This window comes from Amblyomma americanum, chromosome 6 (genome assembly GCF_052857255.1).
Source record: "Amblyomma americanum isolate KBUSLIRL-KWMA chromosome 6, ASM5285725v1, whole genome shotgun sequence".
Taxonomy (NCBI): Eukaryota; Metazoa; Arthropoda; class Arachnida; order Ixodida; family Ixodidae; genus Amblyomma; species Amblyomma americanum.
This window is the reverse complement of record NC_135502.1, coordinates 100,952,794-100,975,662: the sequence shown is the minus strand read 5'-3', so window position 1 is coordinate 100,975,662 and position 22,869 is coordinate 100,952,794. Positions and strand designations below refer to the sequence as shown.

The 22,869-nt window shown below is 44.1% G+C and overlaps 1 protein-coding gene across 1 annotated transcript; it reads right to left on the bottom strand.

Moving 5' to 3' along the window:
* Positions 1-10,857: 10,857 nt before the first annotated feature.
* Positions 10,858-22,652, bottom strand: LOC144094877 (alpha-tocopherol transfer protein-like). Its single transcript, XM_077628752.1, has 5 exons — positions 22,254-22,652; positions 20,401-20,640; positions 15,644-15,837; positions 11,781-11,891; positions 10,858-11,133 (listed from the first exon to the last, which is right to left on the bottom strand). The coding sequence occupies exons 1-5, from the start codon at positions 22,408-22,410 to the stop codon at positions 10,903-10,905; spliced, it is 933 nt and encodes a 310-aa protein (XP_077484878.1). The 5' UTR covers positions 22,411-22,652; the 3' UTR covers positions 10,858-10,902.
* Between the last annotated feature and the right edge of the window lie 217 nt (positions 22,653-22,869).

Here is a 22,869-nt window from a genome sequence, read left to right as displayed (position 1 = left end):
GAACATTATCCGCTGCCGAAATGCCGGGAAGACGAGGTTTCTTACTAGGTTTGGTTACCGTAAGCTCTATATCATAACTACCATTGCAGAAACTTGAATTTTGCCAAACGAAGTATTTCATGGAACGCCGTTTTGAAATTAAAATGTTGAATAATCAAATCTTGCTGTGTATTGCAACAAACGAGCATCAAAACCAGATAGGTCTAAGTGAGAACCAAATCTGAACACAATGAGAGGGATCATGAGATGGATATAAATAAACGGATAAAAATGAGGTGGCGCGCATGTGGCAGGTTCTCTCAAATCAATCCTCAAGAGAAAGATGTACAACAGCTGTATATCTTACCAGTACTCACGTACGAGGCAGAAACGTGGCGGCTAACGGAAAGGGTTCAGCTTAAGTTAAGGAAAACGCATCGAGCCATGCAGAGAAAAATGACATCCTAGTCGACATCAAGAGGAATAAATGGACTTGGGCAGGGCATGTAATGCGAAGGCAAGATATCCGCTGGTCCTTAAGGGTAACGGATTGGATTCCAAGGGAGAGTAAGCGTAGCAGGGGGCGGCAGCAGGTTAGGTGGGCGGATGAGATTAAGAAGTTTGCAGGCAAAGGGTGGATGCAGCTGGCAAAGCACAGGGTTAAGTGGAGAAACATGGGAGAGGCCTTTGCCCTGCAGTGGGTGTAATCTGGCTGCTGCTGCTGCGGATGATGATGATAATGATGGTGGTGGTGATGAAGGGAGGGCTTCCTCTTGATGTGGCCGAATATAGTTAGCCATCGAAACCAATTTTTTACGGTCAGCATACACGCGCTTGAGAGCAAATTACTTTCCAAAAATTGTTAATGATAGAAATTCCACACTTCAGGAGCTTCCGTTTTGCCACTGTGAAAATAGGAGCGTTTCATTGGTGTCGTTGAATTTGCGACTTCGTGCTCTATGTTTGCGTTATGGTGAACTTGCCCGAACCCTCGCCCTTATATGAGAAGGTTGTTTGCGCCTACTAAGTTCCGCGTTTTCGCCTTGAGTTTAAAGATTTTGCGAAGAAAAACATAATTTAGGAACCAGAAACTTGTCCTACCACATGGGAGTGACGTCGTTGTTCATGCTGATGCATGCAGCCTTTCTACTTAGCAAGGTTACGGTGTAGGCTAGTTGGGGATCTGTATTTCAAAAGTTTTACTGCGCGGCAAACGGGGACCAGACGATGGAAGAAAACACGCCCAGCGATGTATTTTCTCACGTCGTTTCGTCCGCATTTGCCGCTCCGAAACGCTTTTTTTTTCAATTCTTTCTGACCCAGGCTGAAACGAACCACTTCCACACTCCAACGTTCTTTTCAACAGCGCCCATTTTTGCCGACTTTTGCGTCCAGTTTATTGCTCGCCGCAGTGGCTCAGTGGTTAGCGTGTCCGGCTACTGAGCCGCAGTACCCGGGTTCGAACCTGCCTGTGCGTGCGCTGCGCGATGCCAGTGCACGTGTTCATCTCGGTGAGCGAGTTAATGTTCCTTCCTCAAGACGGTGAAGAGGTGCTGCAGGAGACTGCCCCATGAAGAAGCCTTTCAGTCGAAGTTGGCAACCCAGGCCTCCCACATGGGCATGTTGAGACTGAGTGACGTCGCGTTCTCTTGGCTCTTTGACAGTTCCAGTAACTGTGGACAAGCGTGGGTGTGAGGCCACAGATTTGGCAGTGGGGTGTATAAAAAAAATTGTTTTTTTTTTTTGCAGAAGAAATGCCGCAGTTACTGTCTCACATCTCGGTAGACACACGAGCCGCGCCGTAAGGAAACGGATAAAGGAGGAAGTGAAATAAGGGTTATGTGGGTTTAAAGTCCCAAAGCGTCTCAGGCTATGAGGGAAGCCGTAGTGAAGGGCTGCGGAAAGTTCAACCACCTCGGGTTCTTTAACATACATGCACATCGCACAGCACACAGTCCTGTAGATTTTCGCCTGCATCGAAATTCCGGAAAGAGGTGCCGTAGTGGAGGGCTCCGGAATAATTTTCACCACCTGGGGATCTTTAAAGTGCATTGACATCGCCGGTTTTGTATTGGGGTCCTGTTGTTTTTTTCTACAGCGAGAAATCTTTCGACACCTCCTGACACGCTTTGGGAAAAATGGTTGCGTCACAATTTTGGCACTAAGTTCGGGAAAACTGGCGCCACGTGGAGGTTGGCCAGTGTTGGGTATATACAGAAAAACGACATGTATAGTATTGTCTTAAGTGGCGGTGCTGGGCCTGCTCTGCAGGTCATACGGCCGTTTGATGGTGTCAATAATTTTCTTTCCATCGCTGGGATTCTCTGTACCATCTGCGACTACAACACACACACGCACACATACACACGCCGCCGTCGTTTGTCGAAATGAGACTAGTAATGCTTTAGCATTAATTAGCATTAGTAAGTGTAGCTTCCGAGGAGCGCTTCGAAGCGTTTGGCTGCTTCTTACGACCGGGCATCCCAACCTGAGGTGGCAAAGCTTGCACGAGGAAAGTGAAAATTAAAATCGGTTTTGAGGAAATGATGGCCACTGGAAACTTCAGTCGTGCCGTAAAAGAAAGGACAACGGGAATGAAATCAGAAATAGATTGAAAGAGGTGCCGAAGTGGGGGGCTCCTGAATAATTTTGAACACATGTGGATTTTTAAAGTGCACTGATATCGCACAGCACAAGGGCGCCTTTTTAGTTTCGCCTCCACAGCGCCTTTTGTTTCCCGATAACCAATCCTCAGAGCCGCCGCCGTGGCTCAGTGGTTATGGCACTCGGCTGCTGGCCCGAAAGACGGGGGTTCGATCCCGGCCGAGGCGGTCGATTTTCGATAGAAGCGAAATGCTAGTGGCCCATGTACTATGCGATATCATTGCTGGTTAAAGAGCCCCAGGCGGTCAAAATTTCCGGAGCCCTTCCTACAGCGTCCCTCATAGCCTCAGTCGCTTTGGGACGTTAGAGCCCCGTAAACCATAAATCAAACCGTAGTGCGTTGGAGAAAAATAAAAATCATCTCTTGATCTTATATGATCATCGCCACACGACTCGTTTATAGTTCATGCGAACCAGCTGCTCAGAGTTGACTGTTGCCCTCGTTAAGCTGTGAACAAGTTCACTATATAGCTGCAGCCCCACCCATTAAGCTGGCCATGCACTTAGTTTTTTAAGCGCGAGCTGACAGTTCAGACCTGTTATCCTGATATCGTCGCTATTTGTCAAATATGTCATATTGCTCGTTTACATTTCTGATGTTACGGCTTGACTTTCGTCAAGTATTGACCTAGATTACATGCGCAGTGTCTGAAACAATTAAATTTTCTTTTTAATATGAAGTTTGCAGTTTGCCCCACAACTTACAAAAGATACAATCCTCGAATATGCTGAGCGAGATAATTTTGCCCATAGCCACCACAACTTTGTCAAAATTCGCGTGCAGTACGCAAATGCAGCTTTCTCAGGCAAAATTTTTGAAAATTGAAAAATTGTAAGGCACTGTTATGGAAATGTTGAACGTAATGGTCCATTATTCTGATATGTAGCAAGACCTTTCTTTTAAAGGTGCTGTGAAGGGGGCTCTAATAAAGTTGCGGCATGCATGTGATATTGAAGCACGCCGCTTCACGAATAGTGTCCAGCAATGATTTTTTTAAATGCACTTTGTAGAAGCTGAGTTATCTGTAGTTAAAATTTGAATTTCAGCGCCTTCGCGCCTTTTCCTCTCCTCTCGTCGCTTTTTGAACGCTATAAGGTAGGCGCTCCTTCGCCGACCCCCCTCTCAGAGCGGAGCTTCCCGACCCGCCGGAGCTAAGCGGCTTATTGGCCGCGGCCACGGTAGCTGACTGACGTCTGAAAGAATCTAACCAATGGCCACCTCTCACCTTGTTTACGCAGATGCGGGGGGCGAAGGAGGGTGCGAGCATGAAAACGTCGCCGGGAAGGGCTCGCCAACTTTGACTCGTGATTGTGGGTCGTCTGCTGCGTGTAGAAGAGTATTATTTGGCTCTGATTTTCATGGAAACACAGTGCAGTGATTAAGTCAGTTAATGTGCTCTCCTCGGAAGGCGTTTCAGAGCCGCTTTAAAGTGTTTCCACCGATAGCATGGAGCAGTCAAGACTTCCATAGAAAACAAATAGGGAACGCTTTTTACGATAACAAAAACGTGAATAGAACGCGCAGATATTCATTGTTATAGTGAAATATTACATTCTATGAAAAAAATGCCCTAATAAACGGTTTCCCGCTCAAAAATTCTTTTGTCCAGAATTGCTGGATGTGGAGTGGAAAAACGCGGCTTCCACCATATGGCCTCCGCGACGGGAAGGCAGCATGGCTGCTCGCGCTGTTGGGTGCACCCTTTTTTCGACAGTTCTCGACTGTGCTTTATGACATGGCTTATGAAGCGTGCTGTGTTTCTTGTGCATAGTTCAAACTGAAACCGGTGAAGTCGCCAATTTGTGCGAACCGCATTATGCTACGCGAAGGGGCAGTGTTGGTAGATTCTGTCGCGACTACTTAACGCGCGTTGCTTTCGAACCTGGCGGCAAGGCTACTGGTCGGGATGCATTAATGGAGTTATTCACTGTGCATGGCTATAATAAGTGTTAGCTGCTAAAAACGCAGTAGTTTGTGCACTGCGCGTGATCGCCGCAAAATAAGCATGATTCATGCTGAGAAGTGTTAAATGCGCGGGATCTGTGAGTTGAGAACATAAGCATGGCAGCGCGTCGTGTTCCGTATTACTGTAAAATTAGATGCTGAATACACAAGTGGCGACTCTTGATAGGCGGCCGCTTGTTGAAATGCCGTAAGCGAGCTTGTATATTATACAGTGCAGTTCTTCATATAGTGCTCTCGCAGTTTATAGAGTCAGAAAACAATAAAATTGTATTTAATGGTGTTAAAATGCATGCTCACACGGGCATTTTAGAGCCAATCGCTTATAATTTCACTCAACTACTCGCAGTGCTTCTTTTTAGACCTTTTACTGAGGTTACAAATGTTACAAATATGCGACCAATATTGATGCCGAGAAATGGAAAATAATGGTCGTATCTTCGATTCGATTTTCGAGAAATGATGGCCTTGAAATTTTGAAAACACATTGCAGCAGTGGGAAAACAGGGAAAATTTCGAGTGAACCTCTCGTTAGGCTCACAGAAAAGTCAGGCAGTCGAACCATTAGAACAGCATTTTTTAGGTAACACTTTATCATCTTCATCATCCTCACTACGCCCATGGCAGGACAAAGGCCTCTCCCATGTCTCGGCAACCAAGCCGGTCCTTTGCTATCTGCAGTCACCTTATCGCGCCAAACATAATAATCTCATCCATCCACCTAACTTTCTGTCGCCCCCTGGTGCGCTTGCCTACCCTTGGAAACCAGTCCGTTATCCTTAACGACCATCCGTTTTTTGCCTTCACGTTACATGCCCTGCCAAAGGCCACTTCTTCTTCACTTCACTTCGCTTTATTACCTTAAAGGCCCCCGGGATTTGGGGTGTTACATAAGGGGCGGGTTACAGGTATTAAACAGATTTAATCAACAAAGAAAACACGTAAGGTACATAAATTATTCGCTGTTAAATATAGTAGCTAAACAATTCCCGAATGTTGATAGAGAGGTGATGGCGGTGATGTCATGTGGAAGGCTATTCCAGTCCGTGGCTGCGCGTGGAAAGAAGGACGATGCAAATGTAGCAGTCCGCATACGAGGCCGGGAAACTTGAAGGGGATGACCAAGAGCGGGGGGAAATACGCGCCGGCGGATTGATGTAGGGCGGACGACGAAGTGAGCTGTAATAAAATTTATGAAACAAGCACATACTAATAATACGACGTCTGCAAGCTAGGGATGTTAAGCCTGCCTCTGCTTTTAATGATGATATACTCTCTTTATATGAATAGCACAAATATATGAATCTTGTGGCTAGACTTTGTACTGATTCTAGGAAATTGGTAGATAATTTTGGTTAGGGCTCCAAATAGGAGAGGCGTATTCTAATTTAGAACGGACAAGTGATTCAACTACGATATAATTGACCCGCGTTTGCGCTTTGACCCGCTCTGCCAGCTTCCGGTCTCTTAACGTTGCATCAATCATTTACATTTTGTAGCGAAATCTACACTGGGCTACCAGTCGAGCATTTCGCAGTGCATGGGAGAGGCCAGTTGTGCGCATGCGCAGTTACCGTGGCAACCGGAGAGGAGCAAGTTGCTGCCCGTCGCCGCAGCCGCGCGCCCGCTCCACCGTCGGAGCCGAGTGTGACGTCACGCGAATGAGCAGTTTTGAGCATGCGCCGATACCATGGTAACCAAGGAGACCCGACAGCTGAGCCGCGTTCTTCGTCGTCGCCTCGATGCACGCCTCTCTATCACCCGAACCGCAGCAGAGATGTAGTGGGCGCCTGTATCACAACGTTTCACATACACGCAGAGAAGGAGAGTGGCGATATAGAAAATACAATATCAACTCTTCTGATCCTGGGGTTGTCGCCTGGCAGTTGGCTTGAACCAAATAAGAACGCCGGAGTGTGTGTGTACGTGAAACAAGGTATCACTGCCGTCAGAAATCTCCCTTCGATTGCGGTGAATGGTGAGGCCTGCTGTGTTCGGCTTCTGGAGAGCGGCATTTTCATCAAAGGAGTCTACTTGGCAGAGGGAACATCTGTCAAGCAGACGATTGATGTGGTTGCCACGTGTATACAAGCCTACGGCACAGTTTCACAGTTCTGTGGTCTTGGGTGATTTCAACAGGAAACTGGACTCTCTTAGTGTAGGAAAGAAAACTTTGTCTTTAATTAAGCTTCGCACCCTTATGTCCAGAATACAAAATGGGGAACTACTGTATACCTTGTATACAAAAGAGACTACCAAATCGAAATACTTTATAGAGAAAATTGAGACAGCTGCATGATACTTCGGAGATCATCGGGCAGTCTTCCTCTCTGTCAAGCAAAATGAATAAAAGATGTGTATACCCAATGTCCCTCATTGCTAAACGTACAGTGACAACAAGTTCAGCCTGAAGAACGCACCTCTCGCTACGTATATCCTAGGCTAGCCGAGCTAAGCCACTGCCAATTTTTTTGAAGATCGCTGACTTGTATTCAATATAAGTTGAACCCTTTTCGTTAGCTTCTACGTTTCTGCGCCATAAATGAGTAAATAGGAAAAACTGTTTTATACTTTCCTCTTCAGGGATATTGATAAATTGCCATTCATTATCTGAGAGTGCATACCAAATTCGCGCCACCCCATTCTTATCCTTCTAGCTATTTCACTCTCATGATCAGTATCTGCGGTCAGTAGCGGAACTAAGTAGACGTATTCCCTTACCACTTCCAGCGTCTCACTGCCGATTGCGAACTCCTCTTCTCTTTGGAGTCTGTTTAACATTACTGTCCTAGCACTCAACACAGAATGGGGAAAACGTGTCATCAAGACAAATACCTTTTCTTTTCTTCTGTAACCTTTGGGTCATGGCAGTTTTTATTTCTTCTATAAGTATTAGTGTTTTATGGTTGCTGTGGTAATGTCCCATCTGTTGTTCTTGGCAAGATTATCAGACTTTTAGTAGCACTTATATTCAGTGACGTGATGTAATCAGACTGATGTAAACCAGTTTTATGATGTAGTTCACCTGGATGTCTCGTTCGCAAGGTCCAAATGCACGTTGCATGCAGCTTTATCGAATACTTCTAAGTGTTCTGCTATCTTGGCAACCAGGGTGTGGGAAAGTTTATGTACACCGATCAACACAACAGAGAAACTACCGAAGCCATCACTATTATACAAATTTGCGACGCGTGCATTAGTATCTCATCCATCACGCTTCGAACAAGGAAATTGAGAAGCTGCGTGATGCAGTTTGTTCACTATTCTCTTCGAAAGATTGTATTTTATTTAGGTGTTTTCTGTATCTTCCATATCTTTCACGAACCACGGTTTCTTTAAATCACGGTCATAAGAAGAAAAACGTGGTTGTTGAGTGGCGTTTTTTCGCATTTCGGCTGTGTCGTCTGTAAGCACTGTTTCACCTTGAAAACTTGCTTGTAATCTTAGATAATATAGTATGCCGAGGAGCGATGTGTGGAGTAATAATTTCGAAGTCAACATTTTAATGTAAAAGGCCCTCTTCCAGTGCTGAACTCGGAGTGTGTGTCTAAGGCACCAATTGTATAGTGTGGGTCCGTGTATTTGGTGAGGCGGAAATTTTATAACATCTTTTTGAAGATCTGCATATTTCAGCAACATGTTACAGTTCAAGGCAACAATGCATGTGGTGGTGTGCCAATGGGCCCAAGTGTGTTAGTTCGCCTGCTGCCAGAGGTGTTAATATTAGGAAACCTTCAGCAAAACATTTTTACTCTAGGGTACATTTTACGTTTTGTTTTCCTTATGAATGTTTGTTCCTTTTGTTTTACGGCGTGCCTCACACATTCACGTGAACTATAGCCTAGTGTCAGGCCTACTGATTGAGCATTATGCAAATGAACGCATGAGAGCGCCTGCCGAGGAATGATAAGCGGTGTTTCTCCTTATATCATTTGCAGCTATGACACATTTGTCACTTGTTTAGTTACTTTACAATGCATTATATGCACGGCAATAAAGTGTTTGCATAGCATCAGTGTGGCACTTCCTCAGGGGCTCCTAGAATATGGTAAGTTCAAGAGAGGCTCCTACCCGAGAACAGGACGCTAAAAAATACTTCCCACTTTAAGTAAATTAAACTGCGACAGCTTTCTCATTATGCCCTTACAGGGTTGTACAGCCATCCCCAAAACTTAATGTTTAAAGCTTCCTCTGAGCATGTCAAACGAACTCGCTCAGCAGCTGACATGAACTCCTTGAATAGTTTGAAAATAATCTTATTGGGCTGATCAAAACTTTCCTCGCGGAGAATAAATTATTTATTCCGTTCTGGCGGAATAAATGCACTTCTCGCCAGAAAATGCGCAAGAGCACAAGTGTTTCATTCTCCTCTGGGAATTTTGTTGGCTGAGGACAGTTCCCTTAAAATATTTTCAGGTTACGAAGAACTCGTTATTTTCTTCAATAGGCGGCTTTATTGGAGAGACATCCGGTCATCAGCAGCATCAGTCAACGTGCAGGATGCAAGGAATGAAACATTCGGCTCGATTCCGCAATGTTCGCTTCTAGGACCGGTGTGCTACATTTATTGTGCGACATGTTGGCTTTATCTACATCAAATTTGGTACTAACTCATTAATCGCAGAATATACTAGCTTGTGTCTTAGCTCTGAAAACCACTTTTCTTGGATGTGGGATTTGTTCGAGCATTGCGGCTAAGTGCTGCTAAAGAACCGCAAGCAGGGACGCGTTTTATTGACGTGTGAAGGACACGGCAGCCAGGGCGTTAAACATTTCCGTCAGTCTTTCTAACTTCTTGGGTTGTGTTGAGCTTGTCTGCGTGGAGACAAGCCGCTAGCTTTGGGAGCCGCGCCAAGCTGACTCTTGCAAATTGCAACATGACAGCTGCACGGTTGGTCTGCTTGGACAGGTCGTAAGTGACGGCACTGCGGCGGAAAATCCCGCCGGAAGCGAAGCCACATTGTTTGTTTGCCTAAAAAGCAAGACGAAACGTAGCTTTGACGATAGTAAGTTAACCTTGAAAAAATTACTAAGTTCCTTTGATTGGCAGTTTTAAGCACATTTGCAAGCCACTATGGCTAGTAGCCCAAACATTAATAACGCGCACCTAGAGATACGGTGCGAGTGAGGCCGGGCTCATAACCCGTTGATTTATCTTGACATTGCGGGCAAGTTATGCGTTAAAGTGAACCAGCCTAAGTTACTGCAAGCAAAGTTCAGCAATTAACTCTGGTGCCCTGATACTAATTTGACGCACTAATATTAAATCAGCCGTAAATGTTCTAACTCCAGTCGAGATTTAAAGTTTGCCTAGTCTCCTGAATGTCGTCTTCATCATCTTTATCAGCCAGCTACATTCACTGCAGGACAAACACCTTCCCGCTGAGCACTGAATAGGTGGCTTCAGTGAGCCAGCTGCGGTCTTCCTGCACCGAGTAAATGTCTTAACCTCGCTTTCCGACTTGACCCGATGCCAACGAAGAGCTTTCCTCGTCTTGAAATGCTTTCTTTTACCCTGCAAAGTCGTCAACAATCTGTTTTTACCGTTGGGCGTCCCACAAAATTACCTTTATTCATTTATTCTCAAATTATGGTGCCTGAGAGGGAGAGGCGACAGCAGCGCAGTACTTTTGACAGTGCAGTACATGACAGTCCTGACTGTCATAATATTCACGTTTTTTCCAAGGGGCTGTAGATTTATCACTCACGAGTGAAAAAGCCATGCTGTGTCTTCATACAATTTTCAGACCTAGAAATAACCTTCAGAAATGAGCACGATTACTTGATTTATAACGACTTATTCAAAAAGAACCTCTTGACTTTTGACTTCGGGTCGCAAAATTATAAATATGTTTATTCATTTCGTTTACCCACTCATTCCTTCGTTTCTTCTTTTGTTCGTTCAACTTTTTATTATTTCTGCTAATACTTCACGCGAGTTCTCAAAAAAGAAAAGGGTGGGTGCGCCAAAAGCAGCGGATTTTATTCATGTAAGTGAAAATCATGTTTTTTTTTTCATGCCAGACTTAGCGATAACTGCGCAGTTTCAAGCTGAATTTCGTCTGTGTGCTACACATCACAAACCAATTATCTAGACGTGGCTGCGGCGTCGAAAGAACGGCGACAAGTACATGACAGAAAGTAAAGACGTCCTTAAAATCACCGCATGGTACCGCAGAACCACGGTGCGTATGCTGAATCTATCTTTCATTGTTTGTCAATGCTGTAGACATTACACACTGTTGCTTGGTGTGAGGCCACGCTTTATTTTTTTTTTTCAGTGGATGCATCGGGTGTCAAAAAAACTCCAATGATTTCTCGATTTCTTCCTCCGTAGCGAAGTCGTTAACACGTTTTCTTGTATATCCGCAGCGGCTGTTGGCTGCGAACACGGTTTCTAGCTGATCCATCTCACTCCAGAAGGCATCAAAATCCAGAGCAGGTGACTGGCCACCGAGTTCTTCCGGAAGAATTTGAGGTGAGATTTCCTTGTGGAAGTCCTCAAAATTGTATCCATGAAATCGGAACTTGAAGCAGAAAAAAAGTAGGTGGTTGAGCCCATGAATCAAAATTACAGTTTACTATAAGCAACAAACAATCAGAAACTAGATGAGAGAGGCATGCAAACCTGTCTTTTCTAATGTCTCTTTGCATAAAGACTATGTCATTCATAACTGTGACATGTGTGTACACTCTATGTTGGCTCTTACGCTTATTAAGCTCTGTTCTTTGTAGGACACGTTCTGTATCAGACGCCCGTTTGTTCGTTCATGCTACTGGCTTCTTACTAATGTCGGCAGGAGCCTCAGTTAACATGCACAGAAAGATCGTTGCTGGAGAATAGAGACGGAGCTTCAGCAAGGAGAAATTCGGCACTTTTCCAAATAACGCCACAATTCTTAAGCTGGTCTAGTAACAAAATCACAATTCTAGGAATGAGTAACACGTGGATCCTTTCTTTAGGGAGCTATAGGAATGAGGAATTTTGATTAAAAAGAAGATATCCCGTGAAATGTTCGTGACAGACAAGGAAGTGTGCGCAGCATATTGGTTAACGTTGAATGAGAATCGTCTCCTCGGGAAATCTTTCAGCAAACTCGTTAACTAAATCAACAAATACAGCAAATAAACATCTCATCTCACGTGAATATGTGAAGAATGCCTTTGACCTTACCCTACTGGCCAGTTTTTTCTTCAGGAACGGTTTCATGATGCAATACAGCATGTCAAAAGCACGCCCCTCTCGGACCACGTGGAAAGCCTTCAGTCTAGCCGGCATGCCGTCCTGAGAAGTTTTGCATCATTCAGGCGCATGTTAACAGAAAATTGGGGATACAATGATCTGAGTGAAATAAAATAATGCCAAATGGCATCAACCGAAAATGAAATAGCAAATGGAATAAAAATGCACGCAACAATTTTTTCCTGAATTTGGCTTCAGTTCTCTCAGCTAGATTCTTCAATACGGAATAAATTTAAGGCAACACAATAATTACGACGAACACACAGCTTAGCACAGCTTTATGACTACAGGATACAGTCGCAGAGATTGGTAGATATTTGTAGGCGCAAGAGTTTTCCTTGTCTAGGGCTCCAACTACTTGAAACCAGAGCCTTTTCGGGGAAATTGCTCTATAAAATAAGCTAAATAACAGGATGGCTGCAATCACCAACGAAGAGGAGAAAGTGGAAATGAACTCGTAGAAGGAATAACATACATCTATCGTGGTTAGTGAGAATTCAAGACATTTGACCGGAATCCAAGGAGGAAAAAATAGCGTGCAATAGCCACTTGAGTCAAGCGATAAAGCTGCGAAGAAAGAGGTTTCACAAAACTTACGAGCAAAATAAACAGCAGTACGGGGCATGAACCTGTCTTCGGTCGTGAAGGCGCCGTTGACAAAAATATTATCTTGTGATTCGTACAATATGGTTATGTCATTGTTTCCAATGAGGGGAGAATTTAAAAAAGTCGTAGATGCGGCGGAATATTTCTTTAGTGGCAGCTTGAGAGAGCAACCAAGAGTATCCATAATCGAGATGTCTCGTATGCCGCGGCTAACTAATTAATCGAAACCTTTTGTGGTATGCATTGAACACCGCGCACTTGTCTGCTCATTCAGCACCAAAGTTACTCCAGAGCAATGGGGCTCTCCCATACAGCATTGCCAGGGTTACTGAGAGACCCCTAAATCTCAGTAGAAGCGCACTGCCGCCTTTCGCGTCCTATCTAAATGTGTAATCCCGTGGCTGGATATCTGACCTGTGGATAACGTATCACAATATTGTAATTTCAGCAAAACCCGTGCGACTCCCAACACTTCAAGAGAGAGAGAGAGAGAGAGCTAGCTGGCAGATGCATTTCAGATCAGGCTGACAACGGCGCCCTCTCAGGAGGATATATGCCAAGCATGCGCAATTCAGCAACTAAATGCACTCCAGTGTCAGAGGCATATGCGACCAAACGACTGCTATTTCGTGAGTGTGATTTTTTTTTTCAGGTTTGACCACTGTATCTAATAATAATGTACTGACTGGAAAGCGCGCAACTATGAGAATTCGTTAAGAATCTAGCTTGAATACTTCATTTTTCTATTATATATTAATCATCTGCCCAACTCACTTTTGCACGTTAACTGTGCTTTGTGCACAGACAATGCTATGATTTAGACGGCAGAAAAATCTGACATACTCCAACACAACTTGATATTGATCACAGTAACCTTTTATTTCGGTGAAAAATTAACTTTTTCACACTAACCTTAAAAAAACAATTTTAATATATTCAGTAAGGTGTTTGGGCTAGTCGGTACATGGTACTAAATGAAGGCACAGCGCACGAAAGACGTGTTTGTCTCTTTGTCAGTCCCGTCTTTCGTGCGCTGTGCCTTCATTTTGTTAATATATCCAATTTACCCGACACTGCACACGCATCAGCCTGCATTAATGAGCACATCTTGTCACCTAACGACGCGCCACTTTTCATAGTGTAGTCCTCGATAAAAATATGAAATTCAATCAACATCCTCAACATCACTCAAGATTTCATTTGTGCTTGATATCATTATTAGAAAGCGCCGCTATTTTCATTCTCATAGCACTGTGAGCTGCAATAGGATCATATTAGCAGTCATGCCTCTTAGTGAGCGTGTTCCTGGGGCGATACGAAATTAACAAATTTAGACCACGTTGAACCGTTCAAAAGCCAAGCAGTTAGAGTAATGACATTTAGCCCATTACTATCCTACTCAATCCCACTTTAGCGTCAATTGAATATCCTGGTTTTTTGCCCAATGTTTATTTCAAGTTATCGCTCATTACGCACCAATGAATGAATCGAAATATTCCGTCTGTAACATTCACCATTTATGACCAGAATATCACAAATAACAAAACATTTTTCTGAAAACTATTATTTTCCTCTTCCTAAGGTTAGCGCTATCTACGTCAAACTGCCCACTTAATTTTCTGGTATGTGACTTTGGAACACTTTCTTTGTCGAAATTAATTCAAGGACATTATATTACATTCAGTGTGAAATTACAATAAATTTCCTGAGAAAATTAATGTAAGCCTAAAGAACTAATTACACATTTACGTCACTAATTTTGACTATTCGCTTTGTATTGCTGGCAGGACAATTTATTTAAGTGTATTATTGTCCTAACTGTTTGCTGGATTTTGTACAACACTGTAGTGTGCTTATTTGCAGATGCCCCCCGGCCATTCCCACTTTGGGGCCTCGTGGCGTAACAGGAAATATTTAACCGAGACTAATGTGTGTTTTATTCTGAATAAACTTGACATTGATTATGTGCGTATGCAACACTCTAAAGTTGAAATCACCTTAAGCTTGCAGTGACGCTCAGCCCACATTCACGACCTCCGCACAAAATACCTCCACGGCAAAACGTAGGCCATTGGTAAAACTTTTCTCGTTACCTTAACAAGAAACTAATCACAAGACAAAATTATAGGAGCTAGAAATTTGATACTTGACTTGTTTATATTGTGAAATATTAAAAAGTTGGTGTCGTTTACTATTGCGATTGGCCAGCGGAGTGATAGAGCACGCCGCGGACAGTGTCCCAGTGTTAGCAACTGCTGTTTCTTTTAGTTGCATCTTACTATAGACTTAAGGGTGCAGCATAGTAGGGGAACCTAAGTTAGCTTTGAGCACGCTCGGTTTGAACGCTCGCCGAAATTTCTGCAGACAAGCGTTTTTGCATTTTGCTTCATCATTATCATCATCATCAACATCATCAGCCTGACTACACCCACTGCAGGGCAAAGACCTCTCCCATGTCTCTTCAATTAACCCTGCCCTTTGCCAGCTGCGCCCACCCTACGCCTACAAACTTCCTAATCTCGTCCGCCCACCTAACTTTCTGCCGCCCCTGCTACGCTTGCCTTCTCTTGGAATCCACCCCGTTACCCTTAAGGACCAGAAGTTATCTTGCCTTCGCATTACATGTCCTGCCCAAGCCTACGACATTCATTGAAGGAAATCTGACAACCATGGTACCCTCATAAAAATGGTCTGTAGACAATCTATAGACTTCTTATATACTCTATTGCCTTCCTATAAATATTTATTTTTGTCTATTCGTAGATTATAGACTGTCTGTAGACGAGTCTACTGAAATTGTATGGCCATAAATCTATAGATTGTCTAAAGACTGTCTATAACATTTTTATTGCCTATACACTGTTCTCTAGGATTTATCTATAGACAGTCTATTGACTTTATGGACAGAAGTCTACGGACAGTCAATGAACTGTCTAAAATATTTTTAAGGGTAGAGACCGAGATTATGAGTTCGTGCCTAAAAGCACGTTTTTTTAGTCACAGGGTAAGATCCGAAACGGCAAGATGGCAAAAAACGACCTCAACCTGCGCTTCTTCAAGACAGTTAAGAGCCCCAACAGGCGTGACATCATGAGGGCAGATTCCAAGCTGCACCTTAACGACATGCCCAGCCTCACAGACAGAGTTTTTGCAAGCTCTACATGCACAAGTCAGAACTAGCCGCCTACCTGAAAGTATTGCAAAACCCTTTTGATTAGTCCAACGTTGAGGGACATGACATGATCCACGGAGAGCTCGTGACAGTCCATGAGGAGGCAGACGCCTAATGTCTGCGCGGTCGGGTCGGTGATTAGGTGTTCCAAAACAATAAGGCCTGCCCTCTGGAATAATGTGTGCGATACCTCTTGTGGTTTCCACGCACCTGGAAACCGAAGGGCCGAGACGCGCCGCCTTACATTTGTGCTTGTTCATCTGGAGGGCACCAGAGAGTAAACAGCTGAAGAGAGATATGAAAATTCGATAGGAGGGGCATCTATGGTTGGTTGCAGACAGGAATAATTAGGAGAGAATATGAAGTTTTGTCCCGCAATTCACGTAGGGTACTCGCGGACAATCTAGGTGATGATGATTATGGTTCACGATGCCATTATGAGTATTCTTTATGAGACCATTACGAGTCTTGTGTTTGGTGATATGCACATCTTCGCATGTAGCAAACCAGAGCCTACCCGAAAAGTTATTTCCCTTAATTAGTCAAATTCACAACTTTGACTGCACATGAGGCAGGCAGTATTGGAGGGCTGGGAAATATTTTTCGCCACCTATTGAGTGATTTATCCTGCTCCGTGCTTAGAGCGCTTTCTTGCACATCGCCTCCATAAAAAACTGACTGTGGCTGCAGAAAATGGGACTCCCAAACTAAAAGTGCTGGTAGCGTTTATGTTCAGCCTATATTAGTCTTACAATGGTATGTCGTCAGTCGCTTCATGTTATAATCACCTCATTAAACGAATGCGTCTCCGCCACTCTCTCATAAGGCTAGTTTCCTCAAAAACTTGTGGAGTATGGTTTCCACTCTTCGCCGACCAGTTGGTAGGCCTCACAGTATACGATGCGAGAGACGTCTTTCAAGGAAATGTTCTTTCTCTCCTCGTTCCGGATTACTGCTCTTCGCAGAAATGTGGGCTCACTTAAAAACAACGATTCCCATCCCCTACGATAGCGCTATTGAATCTTTAGTAAATTTTTGGCCTGCGAGCAATGGCAGAGATAAGGTGCAAAATTTGTCCACGGATGCCCCGCATAACAAACGCTGTAGTGTGGACTTCGAGTCGGACGGAATCACCACACTCTGAGGTTCACTCGAAGAAATAATATTGAGCGACTTTGAATTGCCCAATAATTCAGCTGAAGTTCATGACACTACACATTGAAGTGAGCCAGCCCAGGATATCTCATGGGCAGGCACTACAAATGCGCTTGCACATGACTAATCATTCCAGTCCACAGAACGATAAGTGTAAGCTTACAGGTGACCTCATGGGTGCGGTTCAGACGATTAAGAACCAAACATCTTAATACTACCATGGGTGCCTATCATCTGAGCTTAGGCCTGAGAAGAATAGGCGGCAATCTTTGTCATCGTAAGAGCAAGAGTCCCGCTGACATCTGTTTCCCGCGGAAGTTCGGAAGTTCAACATCATGTGCGGAGAATGTAGAGGACATCAAAACGTGACCAGGCGCCCTAGCTCGTAGTCGGCGCCGCAGGGCCTAACCTTTCCGGGTATCTCCAAGAGGCACTAATTGTAAAAACGGCCTTCGGGAGGTCTGCAGACGCAACGGAATAGAACAGGATTCTTCCAAGAGACTGCGGGAATATGCCTGGCATGGAACTCCCAGAGCAGCGTTCAGGCCTTTTCCGTGAGTTACCTCAAGCAGCTTATACTGGCTGTCTAAAAATATATTGAAAGGCAGTGTGTATAGAAATTTGTTGGCCTCAGTGGCTGAAGGTAACTGTACACGTGTTCAAGAACCACTGTCCCAAGTTGCATCTGCGAAACGTTTGGGTACGTTAAGCCTCGGCTGTGAAGAAAACACTTTTGTCCACCGCTCTCTTCCTAGTTAGACATCAGTGAAGGATGACGCCCAGGAACGTAGCATGGCTTCCCTGAGGAGCGCAAATTCTTTGCAGTACTAGGCTAAACCGCGTGTGCTGACTACCGTCGTATAGGATTTCTAAACTAGAGATAAAAGCACTGACGAGGGAAGATTTGACCAGATGAAGTCATCTATTTCATTCTGTTATCCCTCTCGGCAAAGATATATTGAATGTATCGTTGCGTGTAACTTTCGGCTGTATTACAAACAGTGCCTCTGTATCGACCGTTTATCTGGTGAAATTTCATTCCAGTAAGAAACACTTATATTGCTCTGGTTATGAAAAGGAAATAAAGATTTCTATGAGTAAAACTTAGTCCGTAGTTCTAACGTGGTAGGATTTTCACGTCTACACTGTTGAGTTCGACAGTGCCCACGCTGATATTTAAGGAATATGAATCTAAAATTTAGTCACTGAACTCTGCGTGTTTAATGAGAATTTGTGACGGTGTCTGTGCCCCGCTCTATTTATACATGTTTAATATCTCGAATTATATATTCTTATATAGTACACTTTTCAACTGTGGAGTTGTGATGTACAACCTTCGCCTGGGGCCCTTCAGAACTTTAATTGGCCTGTTGCACACTGGATTGATATGTGTGCTCCACTTAAATTCGGGCGTAAATATTAAGCCCAGATATTTATGTTCTTGTATTGTCTCCAGCTCGTGAGCACCTATGTTGTATATGTTCACCAGGGTAGCCTTCTTCGCTCTCATAGTCATGCAAACTGATTTTGCTGAGTTAAATATCATTTACCACTAAATACATCACTTTAAAATGTCTTGTAAATTGTTTTTAAGATCCAATTGGCCGCTTAATGATTCAGTCCTATAATATATGACACGATCACCTGCGAGTAATTTTAATAGAACAGCGATATGAGCAAGAATATCATTATTAAAACTCAGGAATGAAATAGTCCCCGAAATAGTGCCTAGAGGTACTCTTAACTACACAAGCTTGGAAACAGATTTACTTGAATTTATTTGGACACATTGTTAACTAAAATGAAGGTATAATGTAAAGCACTTTGTAACGTTTGCATTTCTACATTTTTGATTATTTTTATGATAGATTACGAATCAGATTCTTTATCAAACGCTTCGGCGAAGCTTAGTGCTCCGCATGCTTCCGATGTTTCCATGCCCAGTGACTGTGAAGCCAGCACGAAGCCTATTTATACCTTGATTGCAATGTGTCGTCGACTGGACTTCCGGCACACAGTACTCTGTGCATGTTGACTTAAGAAAGGTGATGCAGTCACTGCCAAGGGCCGAAGGCTGGCGGGCGAAAATATTTATCCACATATTCAAGCAATGCTTAGGGGCATGCGCAGACGCATTGACCACGCGGCACCAAAATGAAATTCGGTGCCAAGATAAAGATGGACTGGTATCCTCCGAATTTCTTGCCGTGGACGCCGACGCATGGCGAACGGTGGCTTTTGTGCTAATGAGACGTATAATGCGTTCTCATCCAAATTATGAGTTTCAAGCTAACTTGAGAGATGTAGGGACGCTCCGTGCAGTGTGTCCACCCTTTCCTTACGCTAAGCAGTAGCGATGCTGCTAACGTCACAGCAGCCTTTACAATGTACAGACGTACAGTGAGTTGAAATGTCACGAATAGCATTGTCGCAGGTGTCGAAATAGCACTGGCAGCTTCGTTTTACAGTGAGGCAGTGCGTATAATATTTGACTTAATGCCGCCCGAAAGCTGGGAAACTTTAACAGAGGACAGTGCCTAAGAGGCTGCAGTCAATCTGGAGATATTTGCGAGATTTCCTGTAAAAGAGAGTCGAAATCACACAGTTTAATGTTCTCGTAACCTGAATGGGCGTCTTAATATCTACATCTGTCACGCTCTCACATTTGTTAAATAGAATTATACATTTTAACTTGTTTCCAGGCTGGAGGAAATGCACTTTCGGTATGTGACGATTGAAAGGTTGTGGTGTGATATTTAGCGAGCAGCTGGGCACGTCTCTAAAAAAATCTCATCCGGGATATTTTTCATATCTATTGCGTATTTTCGTGTTTAGCGTCATTAAAACAAACTATAACGAAATTTGTGACCCTGTAAATAGACAGTCCACTAGTAGGACCTTAACGGAAGGTTCTAAAAACGTGAAAGGGAATTCGTATTAGATGCAAATTTTTAGGGGAGACCATTTTAAACCACTTCAACCAATTCAACATTGCATGACAAAACTTTAAACATAGTATGACCAAGACGAAATTGCGGTGCTCTTGGTGTTTAAACGAGGTATCTTTTTGCCGTCTTTTATGTGTCAAGGAATATATTGCATGCAAAGCGGACGTTGCTGTGGCCTTAGCAGCCAGCATTCGCGCTATTACACCAAACTGTAAATAGTTCGCCAGCACTTTGTCCAAACCCCAGCGTCCATCCTTTGATTGCATTCTACAGTAGCGGCGCTGCTAACGCCACAGCTGGACTTGAAATGTACAGGCGTGCACGGAGTTGAAACACCGGGAATAGCATTTCCGCAGCTGTTGGGATAGCACTGACAGCTTTGTTTCACGGTGGGGCAATGCGTGGGATATTTCATTTAATGCCATCCGAAAGTATGAAATCTTTTAAGAGAGAACAGGGCCTAAGAGACTGCATTCGATCTGGAGATATTTGAGAACTGCCCAGAAAACGTGAATCTCTGCCTTTTTAACGCAGCTGGACACCTGAATACGCGTTTAAAGAATTAAGCCTAGTTAAACAATTTGCATATCAATAGAAATTGAGAGAAGAGAGACACAAACAAAGCTAGAGTGTAGAAAAAAGTTAGGTCGAACGAATAAGATTCACCCACCAAGTTTTACCAACAGAACGAGACGACCGTGTGCGTCTTTCCCTGGCAGCGCCATGGTGAGTATTCTCGCTGCCGGGGTTATCGTCGACGGAAGAAAGTCGCAGTAGACAGACTGGCAGGCAGCACGGTCGCTGTAATATTTCCGGATGCTCTGCATGGCCGCATCAACGTTGTATTTGCGCACACGCAGGAAACGGAGAAGAAAGTCCTTGTCCTTGCTTACGTTGAAGTCGGGCTCTTCTACGAACGCAAAACGTAGACACGCGAAAGATGGAAGATGCGCAACTAATGTCAAAGGAATCCGCAGCCGACATGAGCGCTTCTTTGCATTTCGAACTCTTTCTCTATTGATATGTATGCATACTACAGTCTACCGATAGACTGTGTGAGGATAATAACCAACGCCAAAGGTACAGTACACAGGAAAACAGCGACCATTGCAAATAAACTCCAAGAAGGCAGCGCGCAAGTCAGCGCGATAGGTAACCGTGCATTCCTTTCTTTTGTATTTAAATTCAAAATGAAAGTTTCAGAGATTTTTATAGTCTCACATCTAATAAAATATCTACGATTAAGGCGACACATAAGATATTATTCAGTGCTTTAATACTTAATTAATTTCTGTTCACTCCAATGAATAGTCAGTCATATGTTTTAAAATTTCATGGACTACATGCGCTCTCTGGACACCTGCGAGACCGCGACAGGAGCAAAACCTGCTGCGCAATGGTTTCTGTATAACTGCCGTGAACGAAAACTGTGCCAAATGCATGGCCCAGATGTCCCATTTGGCGAGAAGCAGTGCATCTCCTGTTATCAATTTAGACGGGACTAATTCGGGAGCACACAATACACTGCGCCGGCATGGCTGGAATAGGAGGAGACGAAATGAAGCTAATGCGCATGAAAGTGTGTTTCTGAATATTATATTACATATCTTGCTATATGCCCAGCAATTTCGGACAAAACTTTTGTGAATTAGAAAATTCTAAAGTACTTTAACGGCGATACTGAAGTTAATGATGGCCCATTCTTATGATGTCTTGCGAATTCTTCTTTTAAAGTGTTTCCATCGGTCGCACCGAACAGTTAAGATTCCCATAGAAAACCAATGGGGAACGCTTCCGATGATAGCAAAAATCTTAATAGAAAATAAAAAATTCGACTCCCGTCGGCTGACCTGCAGATATGTTGATTTTTATATGAAAATCATACATCATATGCAAAAATTAGGTTCATAAATGGTTTGCTTCTGAAAAATGCTTTTGTACAGAATTGCTGGGTATGTAGCAGCAATCATAGCTTTGTGATTCTTCAAAGTGCACCGAGATCCTTTTTTGCGGCGTGGCGGCATAACACTTGGGCTACTTTGCTTTCTCTCTGTGTGCGCGTCAGCGGGCCTTTTCGTCTTCATTGCTTACATTCGAGCGCACCCTCCTGTTCTGCCTCACACCGGTCATAAAAACTAGTAACGGTCAACCCTGTGCGAACCAGATAAACAAGAATGCCGGTCACAGCACTAGAGCACCAGTAAGGCCGCGAGGTGGTGGGGAGAAAACGCGAATGAAGTGTTCTTGTACACCATCGGAGGAGATATGTGCTTCCAATGTCACTGTCACTCGGTTTCCCGCGAAAAGCAAACACCTGCTACCGGCAATTGTTGTATAATACAAAGCATCTGTGCACGCCTACTCGCAAAAACCCTCCTGAAAAACCTTGCAAAGCAGTAACCGCCTCAAGACAAGGGTGCGCAGTGCACAGTTAATTGAACGGATTGCTTGCCAACAGAGAGCGCAGTGCACAGATGAACCCGTATGTTATCACCTGTCCGCTCAGGGAGCAGCGCCTCTCACCTGATATGAGCTGCTCAAGTTTCTCCAGCGCTTCCTTTCTCCTGGTTGAAGTCTCACCGAGTTCGTCATCAGCAACGCGTTGCAGCCTGAAAGGAAGAGCCCCCTCGGACGTGTCGAAGACATCGTCCAACGACTTTTTTCTGTACAGGCCCAGCATGTCCCTCTGCCGCCTGAGGTCAGGCGCCACAGTTATTTACTCCGCCTGAAAATATTCACAGTGCTGCAGAAGCGGCGCGGCTTGCAGATGGGAGAAATCACCGCCCAGATTGTAGTTCTTAGCATCGATTCAGCTAACGCTGTTGGATACGTTGTGGTAGTGCGGGGATCTTTCCAGCAACAAGTACGTTCAACAAAGTCTGTCCTGATACGTAAGCTACAGTGCATTACATTCTCCTCGCGTTGCCGCCGCACACCTGTCCGTTAGCTTTCATGACTCCGTAGCGGCGCTTAGGCTGCGTAGAGCGATGGCAGTGTGACAGGCGGCAGCATTTTTGACCGCCAACTCATGCGGTATCTGTTAAGAGCTCTCCTACTATGACAGATGCATAATGGGTTTCATGAACCCACAATGTTGGCTTTCCTCGCACAAGTGCAGCTTGGCTATACGTGATCTAGG